Genomic DNA, 14,997 nt, shown 5'->3' with positions numbered 1-14,997 from the left:
TAACGGTAGGTTGCGTCCAAATTCAGGTTTATTGCCTTAGAAAAATTTCTAACTTTCAACCAACCTTCCCCAAACCACCCCAAATTTTTTCTAAGTGGTGGGACTTACCTGGAATGTCATTTTCTTCGCAAATTCAGCTCCTCGATGGTACGATTCCTGCAAAATTACTCAAACACACAAAACAAAGACACGACGTACTACGAAAAAAAATATGAAAAAAAAATAACGAAGTTACAAAATCTACACTTGGGATTTCATCCCAAAGCACTAAGTGGCGGCTTTTGATGGAATTTCGAGAGGAGTTTCCTCCATCTCGTTCTTGTCTATCGCTCCTCCAATGTAGTGCTTCAAACGGTGGCCATATACCTTCCAACTCCGGCCATACGACTCATCCATAATCTCCATTGCTCCGTACGGAAACACATAATGAACCATATACGGTCCCGACCACTTCGACTTCAACTTCCCCGCAAACACCTTCAATCTTGAATTGTAGAGAAGTACTTTATCACCCTTGCTAAATTCTTTAACCTTCCGTAACTTACGATCATGTGAAGCTTTCGTTTTCTCCTTAATTCCCAAAGATCGAGCATACGCCGCATCCCTAAGCTCCTCAAGCTCATGGATTTGAAAGAAACGCTTCCTAGCGGCTTCGGTCATGTCAAGGTTAATGGTTTTTAAAGCCCAAAGTGCTCGGTATTCTAGCTCTACGGGAAGGTGACAAGCTTTTCCATAGATGATCATAAATGGTGTGGTTCCTAAAGGCGTTTTGTAAGCAGTTCGAAACGCCCACAATGCAGCGTCAAGCTTGTCAAAGCAATCCTTCCTATTCTTACCGACGGTTTTCTCTAGAATACGTTTGATACCACGATTCGTGTTCTCCACTTGACCACTCGTCTGTGGATGATGTGCGGTAGACAAACGATGAGTGACTCTGTAGCGTGCAAGCAATTTTTCCATCAACGTGTTGCAAAAGTGAGTACCACGGTCACTAATTAAAGCTTTAGGTGTACCGAAGCGGGAAAAGAGTTTCTTGAGGAAACTCAACACTACTCGGGCTTCATTCGTATGAAGAGCTTGAGCCTCAACCCACTTAGACACGTAGTCAATTGCCACAAGTATTTAACGATTCCCTTTTGAGATGGGAAAGGGTCCCATGAAATCAATGCCCCAAACATCAAAAACCTCCAAAACTTGGATTGGGTTTTGAGGCATCTCATCTTTGGCTGAAATATTGCCGGTTCGTTGACAAGCATCACATGTTTTCACGAACTCAATGGCATCACGAAGTACGTTAGGCCAATAAAAGCCACAATCAAAAACCTTTTGAGCGGTGGCATATGCACCATGATGGCCTCCCGTGAGGCCTTCATGCACATGCTTAAGGATGTTCAAACCCTCCTCTCTCGACACGCACCGCCTAAGTATCCTATCTCCCCCTATTCTAAAGGGAAATGGATCATCCCACATATACTTCCTCGACTCACTAAGGAATTTCCTCATTTGTTGTGTGGTCATACCCTTCACAATATTGCCACTAGAAAGATAATTCGCTAAGTCACAAAACCAAGGCAATCCCTCCTTTTCGGCCTCTCCAAACTCAATAGACTCGTGAGGAAATGTGTTTCCTATCTCTTCCTCACGAATCTCCTCTCTCCTAGGGTCCTCTAAACGTGAAAGATGATCGGCTGCCACGTTTTCGACCCCTCTCTTATCTCTAATCTCAATATCAAACTCGGAAAGCAATAGAATCCACCGAATAAGTCGGGGTTTGGCGTCTTTCTTTTGAAAAAGAAAACACAACATGAAATGGTCGGTGAAAACTATGGTCTTGGATAGCACAAGGTACGAGCGGAATTTGTCGAAAGCAAAGACTACGGCTAAGAGTTCTTTCTCCGTGGTGGTGTAGTTCTCTTGAGCATAATTTAACGTTTTGCTCGCATAGTAAATGGGGTGGAAGTGCTTATCCTTTCTTTGTCCTAATACTGCTCCAACGGCATAGTCACTCGCATCGCACATGGGCTCAAACGACAAGCTCCAGTCGGGCGAGATAAGAATAGGTGCACTCACAGGCTGTTCCTTCAAAAAGTTGAAGGCCTTAAGACACTCCTCGTCAAAGATGAATGGAACATCTTTCTCTAGAAGACGGGTTATGGGCGAGTAATTTTAGAGAAATCCCTAATAAAGCGTCTATAGAACCCCGCATGACCTAGAAAACTCCGGATCGACTTAACACTAGTGGGTGGAGGTAACCTACTAATGGTATCTATTTTCGCATGATCTACCTCTATACCGTCCCTCGAGATCTTGTGTCCTAACACAATACCTTCCGTCACCATGAAGTGACACTTCTCCCAATTTAACATAAGCTTCGTCTCGACATATCTCTTTAACATCCTCTCGAGATTCTTCAAACACTCATCAAAGGAGTTACCATATACCGAAAAATTGTCCGTGAAAACCTCCATGGAACTCTCAATCATATACTGAAATATGGCAACCATGCACCGCTGAAAAGTAGCTGGAGCTTTACACAGCCCAAATAGCATGCGTCGGTACGCATAGGTGCCATAGGGGCACGTGAAGGTAGTCTTATCCTGATCCTCCGGTGCGAGGGGGATCTGGAAGTACCAGGAAAAACCGTCGAGAAAACAATAAAATTGTTGACCCGCGAGACGCTCCAACATTTGATCGATAAAGGGTAATGGGAAGTGGTCCTTTCGGGTGGCATCATTCAACTTTCGGTAGTTGATGCACACGCGCCAACCCGTGACCGTACGAGCAGGAATAAGCTCATTCTTGGAATTCATGACAACGGTCATCCATCCCTTCTTAGGGACAGCTTGAGTAGGACTCACCCATGGAGAATCAGATATGGGATATATCATCCCGACATCTAAGAGTTTTAGAACCTCCTTTTTCACAACATCTTGCATGTTAGGGTTGAGGCGCCTTTGGGGTTGCACCACCGGCTTGTAATTATCCTCCATGAGTATCCGGTGGGTGCAATAAGAAGGGCTTATGCCCTTAATGTCGGACAACCTCCATGCAATGGCCTCTTTGTTGGCCTTCAACACCTCCAACAACCTCAACTTCTCTCCTTCCTCCAACTTCGATGAGATGATAACGGGTAGCTTGGAACCCTCCCCTAGAAAAGCATATTCTAAATGAGATGGAAGGACTTTAAGCTCTAAGGGTGGGGGTTGGGTGGTGTCATCACTAACGGCTAACGCTTCGGTAATCAAAGGGATCCCCTCAACTTCTACTTCATCTACCCTCAATGACTCCTCCTCGACATTCTCTCCTCCTACTAAGTCGGCACCACTAATATACTCTAGACAATGGTCAACACATGAGATGAACGAGTTCAAGAAATATACGGAATGGCAAGGTTCACTATAATCATCGGAACCATTCGGGTGGTTCATGGAACGATCTATCTCAAAGGTGACTCTCTCCTCACCGACCCTAAGGGTGATCTTACCATCGTAAACATCTATGAGTGCTTTAGCGGTACGCAAGAATGGGCGACCAAGTATGATAGGAACTCTCTCATCCGCTTCCATATCGAGAATGACGAAATCGGCGGGAAAAACAAACGTGTCAACCTTAACAAGCAAATTCTCAACAATACTATAACAACCCTAAAATAATTTTCGACCTCCCTAATATATTTAAAATATCCCAACACGTCCTAAAATACACCCCTATTGCGAAAACCGAGCCCTAAATACCTTATATAATTAAATATTAAATAAAAAAAGAAATAGGGTCGCTCGCGAGCCGCGACAGCTCGGAGTCAGGGCGAGCCCCTGAGCCGCCACGTGTCACCATTCGTGTCGAGCCTAGTGGCGAGTCAGCCAAGCTAGGGCCTACCCTAGCTGGCCTTGCGGTTCGCGAAGGCCCTGAAGGATGTCTACGCGGGGCGCGAGGGAAGTCGAAGAGGCACTATAAATTGAGGCCTTCAGCCTCAGTTTCAAACCGTTCAATCTCTCGTTCTCTCTCTCGAAATTCTACATAGCAATTATAATTTTCGGGCATAATACCCCCTTAAATAATGAAGTTCTGCCTCATTGTAAGTATCATAACCCCGGTTACGTATTAGATACGTTGCCCGATTGATCCAGGGTTCCGTAACGGCTGTCGAGGTTCTGCCCGACGTAGTCGTTGGAATGCCATCTCGGGGAGGGTGTTACTAATGTAAATATTAGGTTATTATACTAACGCGTGTGCATTTGTGTATTTAATAGATAATCACCAGGAAACCCTAAAGGAAAACCTAAGACAACAATGTGAGTAATCTCCTTTTTGTAAACTGTTTTTACAAAACCTTAAATATTTTACAATGTGATTAAGTAGTGATTGAGTCTTTGTAATTCTTCAATTACTGCCGGTATGTTGGGGTTTTGTATACAAAATGTGGAACATGTTACCATTGGAAAAAGAGTTAGCCAATGTGTAATATGACCCACTAGTCAGGATTGACAATACTGAATGAGTAATTGTGTAGATGTAAACATTGTAATCGCTCTCAATACTGTTAAATGATAAAACTCTTCTTGATTAAACTGGGATTCACTCACCAGTATTTCCCACTGACAATATGTTTTTTAAACGCGTTTCAGGTAACAAAATGTGAAAGCCAACTAGAAGCCAGCTGGACAGCACTGAATGCTTGGAAAAGTGGCTATAAAAGTTAGCTAAATAAAGAAGATGTTTTATTTCAATAAAATGGGGTTTACCCCTATAAATCAGTTTGTAATGAAAACTTGGGTTTTATCCCAATATACTTATTTATATAAAATATGGTGTTTTACTTTGATAAAAAATTTTCCTAACTACGGTCCTGATGTAATTTCCGTTGCCAAGTCGATAAATACTGATACCACCAATACTGATTCTCGCGGCCGCCCGTTCCCGGGACAGATAGGGGGCGGGGGTTGCGACAGAAGGTGGTATCAGAACTAAGCCACTGATTCAGCCACATAAGTGTTCTGCTGACACCAAGATATTATTCAAAGTGTTAGGAAATAAATTACGGAACTACGTGCATATTTGTATTTTATTGCTGTGTGTTATTTGACTATTTGTTAGTTTACAGTATGAGCAACCAAGGACCTTCCGCCGCTTACCATCAGTTGTCCAGCTCACCTAGGAGCGAAGGCACCTCTTCACAGCCTTCCCTCTCAGGGTATTCAGCTGACAATGAAGATGGGATATTCGTGTTTAAGGCTTAGTCTGAAGAGCCATTCCCTCCTAAAAAGAGAGGATGGTTCAGTAGAGGAGCGCATGAACGTAGGAAAGGAATGAAAAAGTTGCAACAACAGCGTGCTGTAGCAGCCGCCAAGAGAGAAACAGATGCCCACACACAGGATATGCTTAATAGGAGTTTAGCTAATTTTCATATCCTAGCAACCACAGTTGCCGACCCTAACCTGGAGCAACTCATAGCACCCCAACCATTACCACTGTTTCCCACCCAGCCAATGGAAATTGAAAACAACCCAAAAATCAAATCCCAATGCCTGATTTCAACCCAGAAGAGATACCTAGAGTACCAGCACCCAATCCCTTAGACCCAAACTACGACTCGTGGTTAGACGACAATAGGGATTACCAGTAACGCTACCCAATACCAGAAGATGAACCCATGCCATATCTAGCAGCCTACCCAAGTTTGGACCCTCTAGATCCCTTCTATGATAGCGATCAATACATTAGAGAAATTCTAGAGAATCCATACCCGTACCAGGAACCCATGCCCCAGTTTCCAAACCCAGTACCAGCACCTGCATCCCCAATGAGTGCAGAAAATGTGCAATAACTCCGAACCTTCAGAGAGGAGATTTTACAAAATAGCGAAAGGATGAGGCAGGTTGGAGAACGACTCGTCTGGAAGTATGACGAGCATAATATGGAGTTCTGGATGAACCCATATCAGTGATGGTGGAGGTAGTAGTAGTAGTAGTAATAATAATAATAATAATAATAATAATAATAATAAGAATATATAATATGTGTGTATGTTTGAAAAAAAAATCTAGGCGATAGCTACGGATGCATAGTAGTATTGTAATTTTAAATTCCAGTATCAGTTTGTATTAGATGCATACTATATATAAGAAAGAGTAAGTCGCAATGCTCGAAGATTTTGATCAATATGCGTGTTGTGTGATTGTTTGCATTAAATGTTATCTTGTGATATTAATAATTGGCAAATGTTTAAAATTCAGATGGACAACAAAGTGAACCAGGAAAACCAGAATGACAATAACCCGAATAACGATAACCAGAATAACAACGACAACCCGAACCATGATAATAATGGAAACCCAGTGGATGACAGTGCCATCCAATACATAGTGGCACAAGGGATAATAGATGCAATGCCATATATTATCAAAACAGTTAGGGAAGAGGATAATAAAAGTAATCATAGCAGTAAACGACCAACTGAACCTGAGCACAGCGTAAACAATGGACCCATACTTCAAGTGCCCGTTCCCAAAATAAGAAGAACCATATCTTATGGTTGTTCTTATAAAGAATTCTGGTCTTGTAAACCAATGGAATTCTCGGGCAATGATGGGGCCGTTGCAGCTCTACGCTGGATAGAAAAGACTGAGGCTGTCTTAAAAATAAGCGAGTGCGTGGAAGAGGATAAGATAATGTTTGCTTCCAATCTGTTTAAGAACTCAGCCTTAGAATGGTGGAACACTATCCTCCCGTCTAGGGGAAGTGATAGGGTTTACAATATGGAATTGGAGGAATTTAAGAACATGGTGGAAAGAAAATTCTGCCCTCCCAATGAAAAAGAACAGATAGCAAATAAGTTCCTAAACCTTAGAATGACTGGAGTGGATAGTAAGGGTTATACTACTACATTCTTCGAATATGCTAGAATAGTACCAACCCTTGCATCACCTGAACCTGTATTAATCTCCCGTTACATCTGGGGATTAATCAGTGAGATTAGACATGTAGTCAAGGCAGCTAGACCTCAAACTATAGAAGAAGCTGTAGAACTAGCAAATACCTTGACAGATGAGTTAGTGCGTACACGGGAAGAGAATCAAAGAAAGAACCTAGCTCAGAGGCTTACCTAAGAATTTCGCTCTGGAAATTCCAACCTTGGGAAAAATGTAGGTTCTACTTCTACACCTTATTGCAAGTATTGCAAAAGGAAGCATTATGGAAGATGCTCTATATATTGCAATTTCTGCAAAATATCTAGACACAAGGAAGAAGACTGCAGGAAGAAACCTAACAATAGGATATGTTACAACTGCGGAGAACAAGGTCACATCAAGCCAAACTGTCCGAAACTAGCTCCAGCTATGAACAACAAGAATACCAAAAATGCTAGGGCATTTGTTCTGACCGCAGAAGAAGCTAAGATGATCCCGGACGTGATTGCCGGTACGTTTTTAGTTAATGATGTTTTTGCTAAAGTATTATTTGACTCGGGTGCAAACCAAAATTTTATTAATACTTCATTTTGCAAACTCAATCAACCATTAACTAAACTCCCACAAGAATGTCTAGTAGAAACAGCAAATGGAGAAACCATTAAGATTTCCGAAATCTTGCAGGGAGCAAGAATGGAGTTTTTAAATCAAAAGTTTATTGCAAACCTTTATCCAATGAATCTGGCAGGATTTGATGTTGTATTAGGAATGGATTGGTTAATAGCCAATAAAGCCAGTATTTTATGTGATCAAAAGTCAATCCAAGTAAATTCACCAAAAGGTGAAAAGATCACAATTAAAGGAGACAAACCATCTAGATCCACGAAATTCATCTCTGTAATGAAAACAACAAGTTATATAAGAAAAGGATCTTTAGTATATTTGATTTCCATAATCACTAACACTAAAGGAAAAGAATTGAAAGATATTCCAGTAGTATCTCAGTTTCCAGATGTGTTTTCAGAAGAATTACCAGGACTACTGCCAGACAAAGAAGTTGAATTCAGAATCCACCTGCTACCAGGGACAACACCAATTGCCAAAGCACCTTACCGTTTGGCACCAGCAGAAATGCAGGAATTGAAGAAACAGTTAGACGAACTACTGAAGAAGGGATTCATACAGCCAAGTTCATTGCCGTGGGGAGCACCGATTTTATTTGTTAAAAAGAAAGACGGATCAATGCATATGTGCATTGACTACTGTGAATTGAACAAGGTCACGATTAAAAATCGGTATCCATTACCAAGAATCGATGATCTGTTCTATCAATTGCAAGGACCTCGATTTTTCTCTAAAATCGATTTAAGGTAAGGATATCACCAATTAAAGGTTCAGGAAGAGGATATTCCTAAGACCGCATTTAGAACAAGGTATGGCCATTATGAATTTACTATCATGCCATTTGGTTTAACCAATGCCCCAGCTGCATTTATGGACATGATGAACCGAATATGCAAGCCATATTTGGATAAATTCATAATTGTCTTTATAGATGATATTCTCAATTACTCTAAGAGTAAAGAGGAGCATGCAAAGCATTTGCACGCACTTCTAAGTTTATTGAGAAAAGAAAAGCTTTATGCTAAGTTTTCAAAGTGCGAATGTTGGTTAGAACAGGTATAGTTTCTCGGACACTTAGTTAATCATGAAGGAATTCATATGGATCCCACCAAGATCGTGGCAATTACAAAATGGAAAACCCCTGAGTCACCAACCGAGGTTAGAAGTTTCTTAAGATTGGCCGGTTATTATAGAAGATTTATTCGAGATTTTTCTAAAATAGCCATTCCCATAACTAAGCTAACTTGTAAATCTGTTAAGTTTGAATGGGGACCGAAACAAGAAGAAGCTTTTAGAATTCTTAAGTACAGACTAACCAATGCACCCATATTAGCATTACCAGAAGGAACTGAAGACTTTGTAGTCTATTGTGACGCTTCTAAGTTAGGTTATGGATGTGTATTGATACAACGTCAAAAGGTTATAGCCTATGCATCTAGACAACTTAAGAATCATGAAGAAAATTATTCAACCCATGATTTAGAATTAGGAGCCATAATTTTTGCCCTTAAAATTTGGAGACATTACCTTTACGGCAGTAAGTTTACCATTTTCACCGACCATAAAAGTTTAAGGTATGTCTTCGGGCAAAAGGTACTGAATATGAGACAAAGACGCTGGATGGAAATACTTAGTGATCATGATTGTAATATCCAGTATCATGCAGGAAAAGCGAATGTTGTGGCTGCTGCTGTAAGTTGAAAGTATCATGAAAAGCCAAAAAGAGTACGTTCTTGATGCGTGTGTGGTGGTATATATTTTTATGTATATTTTTAGCCCTTTTTAACACATTAGTCAAGTTTTAAAGTTATAAAACACGATATTTACTAACACCAAACACACATATGGGCAAGTGCACCAATCGTGAGCGTAGTATAGTGTTGGTAAGATACCGAGGTCGTCCAAGGACACAAGAGCTTTTAATACCGGTTTATCCTCAACGTCTAATCAAATTAATTTTAGAAAAAGATTTAAACATGAAATAAAAACTAAAAATGTTGAAAAAAAATAAAAATATAAATAAAACAGATAGACAAGATGAATCACTTGGATCCGACTCGCCTTTAGTGTAACCTTTGATTATTTCCGCCCTTTTGCACATTTTAAGAGATTATCTTAGTTATAGTAGTAGGCCCCTCTTTTGAAGGTGACGTTACACTCAACCCAGAAGTTTGAGTCAATAAGGATACAATCCTAAAGGGTGGGATTATTGAAAGATAATTAATTAAGTTATTCATGCGTAATGTGGTAGGGCCCTCTTTTGAAGGTGACGTTACCCGAAGTAATTTGAGTCAGTAGGGATACAATCCTAAGTAGCCGGGTTAATGTATTAATAGTAGTTTACATATGAGGGGATCAAGAAATTCGAACCCCCGCCATCCAATACCAGTGGGTATTGAAGGAGGTCCTACTAAGCTTGACCCAAGTCCTTGCAGGATCTATACACTGAACAAGGCAAGACTCTTACCAAACCATTCCCTTAACCCCCGACCAGGTAGCCAACATATCTCCATATAGACAGTGGAGATATGAATGGTGTAAATCTTTTATTTTATATAGACAGTAAAATAACGCCAAGACACCACGGAAAAATGATATGGAAGATTCACCTTCAACATAAGAAACTAGTTATTAAAGTCATTAATACATAACCAAATAAAAAGTGCGAAAAGATTAAAAATAAAAAGTATTACACTAAATGCTTGTCTTCACCAAGTGATGTAAGAGACTTAGGCAAACATGGCCTTTGATTGTCAAGAACTCTTACTATCAATCTTGGATCCCGAGACTACTACACACACTCTATGATGGATGATGGATGATGGTGGTGGATGTGGGTTGTGATGGTGGTGGTGGGTGGGTGAAGTGTGAGAGAGGTGGTTTGCCAAGGGATGCCTTTGAAGTGAACCAAGCACCCCTATTTATAGCCTGCACATAAGCCTGGACACGACCCCGTGTCCACCCTTTTTCTCTTTCTTCATTAATTACAATTCGTCTTTATTAGCTCCACACGCCCCCCGTGTCCACTAGGCACGGCCTCGTGTGCTGAAGCGTATCTGTACTATCAGATTTGGCAAGATTTTGCGTATCTTTGCGATGGCCACGCCCCGTGCTGAGCTGGGCACGAACCCGTGGTGGGCGTAGAAGCTTCTATAGGTTTGTCTTTTGTGCCAAGGCTGACCACGCCCCTGTGTCCGCTGGGCACGCCCCCATGTTGAGTTGGGCACGCCCCGTGCTCGCTGGGCACAACCCCATGCTCAGCTTTCTTCTTGTTTTTTGCTTTGGGAGATGCTGTCGAGGGCTCGGGCATGCCACGTTTCTTCCTTTTCTTTGTATTTATGTTGGTTTTGGCTGTATCTTTGTTCCTTTTGTTCGTTTAATCTCATTTGATCCTGCAAATTCAAAAGGAAGACAAAAACATACTTTTTCCAACATTAGTACTAAAAAAGGGTTAGTTTTATGCCTTATTTGATGTAATTTATATGTTGCATTTTACACACATCAAATACCCCCGCACTTGAATCTTTGCTTGTCCTCAAGCAAAACTCTTTATTATGTGGCTTACACACCCAAATGGAATGAGTAGAAGAGAAGTTTTGGGCTTGTCTTGAGTATCGGGAATCCAAGATCTTTATTGGGTTTTATTTTTATATTATTTACAATCCTATTCGTTATGATTTATTTAGAACTTTTCATAAGAGAAATTACTTACTTGGGCATAACATAAATTCCATTTATATACAAGTTCACATACCTCACGGGAGATCACTCAACACTCGGCCGAAGATGTATTTTGTGAAACACTCGAGACCGGCATGGAACTTACTTCTACCAAATGCTTGCCAAGCAATCAATCCTCCTCCTTTTTAACTATAAACCTTTGTAAATATCAAGAGGACTTGGGGAAGGGTTAGGCTTGGGTTAAAGGTAGGTGGTTTTGGGTTAGTGGTTAGTAAAAAGGGCTAAAAGCGTAAAAAAGTGTCGGTTGTCGTGAATCCTTTTTTTTTGACATTTATTCAAAGTAAGCATATTCAAACAAGATTTTTGAGGAACTTGTTTGGTTATTGCAAAATTCTCTCTCTTTTTTTTGGCACAAGATAACCGAGCTTTTTACTAAAACAAAAGGGGTTTGAAAAGAAAAAGGTTTTGGTGGGTAAAGGGTGTTTGTTTTGTGGGTTTTGAAACGAAAAGGTTTAGGCTCAAAGGGGTTAACTAGGGGGATTTTGGGTAGGTGATAAAGAAAATGAAAAATAATGGTGTTGAAAGGAAAATGAGTTAGTCCTAATCCCTCCATCATTTACTTACTTGGGTTTAAGTTGGTAAGGACCGGGAATGTATCGTCACGGCAAATTCTAGAGTCGTAAGAACCAAGTGGCTGTTCACACAAGAAACGAAAAATGAGCATTTAGTTTAAAGATATATGCTTGTATGCTCGATAAAGGCTCAAAACTCACTTGTTATGGGAATGAGTTTATAATGTGATCAAGTATATATAATCAAATTTTAATTAGATTTGTCATGCCTTTTCATAATCTTCTTATTTGGTTCTTTTTATCACGACGCTATCGGTTGTAAATTTGTAAAAATATAACCTTTTTAGAACTTGTTATTCCCGAATTAAACCAAGACAAGTAAAAAAATGAAAAAAATGAAAAAATTTGGGGTGATTAGCGGTTACAATAGAGTTTTGTGTAAGGCTTATTTTTAGGACTTGCAAGATTCAAGGTTTTCGCATCCCCCCCCCATATTTAAATTACACATTGTCCTCAATGTGTCTCAAAAATAAGTTTTTAGGTTGAAAAAAATGTGTAAAAGTGGGTTAAAAACAAGATTTTATGTTACTGGGTAGCTGAACACGGGGTGTGGTGAGCTGAGCACGACCCCGTGGTCAGACTGCCAGTATCAAATTTAAACAGAAGGCTGGGCACGGGGGCGTGTTCAGTGAGCACGGCCCCGTGTCTAGTTACCTGAACTGGGCATTTTCTGCAGAACCTCGGGCACGGGGGCGTGTTGGGGTGAGCACGACCCCGTGCTGAACTTGCTGTAATGAAGAAAAATTGTCGGGAGGCTCTGTTTTTGTGCATGGGGTGTGGGTTCAAGTTTCCCTTAGTAACCTTCACCATTTCGAGTGTGCTTTATTCATGGAAATTAAAACTAAACTAGAAAACATAAAAGTTAAACTAATCTAAAACTAAGGATAGTTCCGCGGAATGCCTCCGTGGTGCGCCACATTTATAAGGGTCCTAGGCTAGACCCACCTTATCGGGTGGTTCTGGCTCATCTTCAATTAGGGGGTCGTCATTGCCGATTGGATATTTCATTGATTGTTCAAGATCGACACATCTTTTGAATGCCCCTAATTGAATGGGTAGATTGTTATACTTCCGATTTTTCAAAGCTTCGTGGATCTTTACAAAAGGTCATCCCAACACTAGTGGAGCATCATCAAGGATGAAGAAGTCGGTTGAGATTACCATTTGATTGGTTTGGACCAACACATCCTCAGCTATCCCTATTGATTTTATTGTTTTCCTATTAGATAGAAAAATGGGTATTTGAAGTGGAGAAAAATCACCAATACTTAATTTTTCGAAAATGTAGTTTGGCATTATATTAACACAAAGATCTTTATCAATTGTAATATTACTAATAAAGGATTTTTGAAAAAAACATGGAACCGGTGTAATGTTAATTTCAAATGGATCTTCTTTTATTAGCGAAGTTTGATCAATTGTTAACTTAATGCTTACCGTTTCGTCAATTTTAGTGTTAGTGTTTAACTCTTTTAAAAACTTAGCATGAGTGGGTACTAAACAATGATGTTCGAAAGAAGGTGACAAGAGATTAATTTTTTCAAAATTAGACTCTTCTTGAATTTTAGCGTTATCGAACTCACCTTTCTCGTTGTTTAACTCATGTACCGGTTTTTCACTTACTTGTTCTTCCATTTTTACATTTTCAACTATCTCTTCTTTATTACAAGTTAATTCTACCCTTGCGCGGGACTCCTCTTCCCTTGCGCGAGATTCTTTTATGCAATGTTCGATAATTTTAATGTGTTCTATTATCTTATCGGCTATGTGGGTGATAGAGTAAGGATCAGGATCCTCAAAGCTTGAATCCGGATGTTCGATCCTTTGTTCCTCATAATACTCATAGGAGGTAGATGGTTCACACCATTGTTTTTCATTGTAAGTATATGATGGATAAGGGTCGTAATTTTGTTCTTCATAATACTCATATGAGGTGGGTTGTTCACGCCATGGTTCCTCATAATAAGCATATGAAGGTGGAGGCTCATATCTTGGTTCCTCAAAGTACGAGTAAGAAGGCTCATACCTTGGTTCATCAAAATATGAGTATGAGGGAGAAGGTTCAAACCTTTGATCTTTATAGGATGTGTATGAAGTTGATGGCTCGTACCTGGGCTCCTCATAGTAGGTGTATGAAGTGGATGGTTGAAATAAGTCACAATATTGTACCGAGTGAGGGTTACCACAAATGGTGCAATAGTCTTCCCTATAATCATCCTCCTCATAGGTGTAGTTGTAATCTCCTAAGTATTGATCCCTAAGAATCACTCAGCAGACCACAACAGAGTCTCGGGACCAGAAAACAAAAATAAAAACGGAAACAGAGGCTGGACACGGCCCCGTGTTCAGGTTCTGTATCTGGGCGTTTTAACAAAAGTAACTGGTTTTATGCAGCACGGGGGGCGTGTTTAGTGAGCACGACCCCGTGTTCAGATTCTGTATCTGGGTGTTTTACAAAAAATGTGCAGCACGGCCCCGTGTTCAGTGAACACGACCCCGTGTTCAGGCTACTGTAAATGCAAAAACTAACTAAAATGCAGAAAAATGTGCGCGCGTTTTCAAAAGGTTTTGAAAAACTGATTAGGCCGTCGATTTTAAGCTTTCTTAAAATCCTTGTGTCCCCGGCAACGGCGCCAAAAACTTGATGCGTGTGTGGTGGTATATATTTTTAAGTATATTTTTAGCCCTTTTAACACATTAGTCAAGTTTTAAATTTATAAAACATGATATTTACTAACACCAAACACACATATGGGCAAGTGCACCCATCGTGAGCGTAGTATAGTGTTGGTAAGATACCGAGGTCGTCCAAGGACACAAGAGCTTTTAATACAGTTTTATCGTCAACGTCTAATCAAATTAAAATTTTATAAAAAGATTTAAACATGAAAATAAGAACTAAAAATGCTGAAAAAAATAAAAATAAAAATATAACAGACAGACAAGATGAATCACGTGGATCCGACTCGCCTTTAGTGTAACCTTTGATTATTTCCACACTTTTGCACTTTTTAAGAGATTATCCTAGTTATAGTAGTAGGCCCCTCTTTTGAAGGTGACGTCACCCTCAACCCAGTAGTTTGAGTCAGCAAGGATACAATCCTAAAGGGTTGGATTATTGAAAGATAATTAATTAAGTTATTAATGCGTAA

General features: G+C 40.2%; 1 protein-coding gene across 1 annotated transcript; it reads right to left on the bottom strand.

The window, feature by feature from the left end:
• Positions 1-267: 267 nt before the first annotated feature.
• LOC110875686 lies at positions 268-960 on the bottom strand. Its single transcript, XM_022123890.1, has one exon. It carries the CDS (start codon positions 958-960, stop codon positions 268-270), a length of 693 nt encoding a protein of 230 aa, XP_021979582.1.
• Between the last annotated feature and the right edge of the window lie 14,037 nt (positions 961-14,997).

The sequence above is a fragment of the Helianthus annuus genome, chromosome 9, assembly GCF_002127325.2.
Source record: "Helianthus annuus cultivar XRQ/B chromosome 9, HanXRQr2.0-SUNRISE, whole genome shotgun sequence".
NCBI classification, from domain to species: Eukaryota; Viridiplantae; Streptophyta; class Magnoliopsida; order Asterales; family Asteraceae; genus Helianthus; species Helianthus annuus.
The sequence above is the reverse complement of the archived record's forward strand: the minus strand, read 5'-3'. Positions and strand labels throughout refer to the sequence as shown.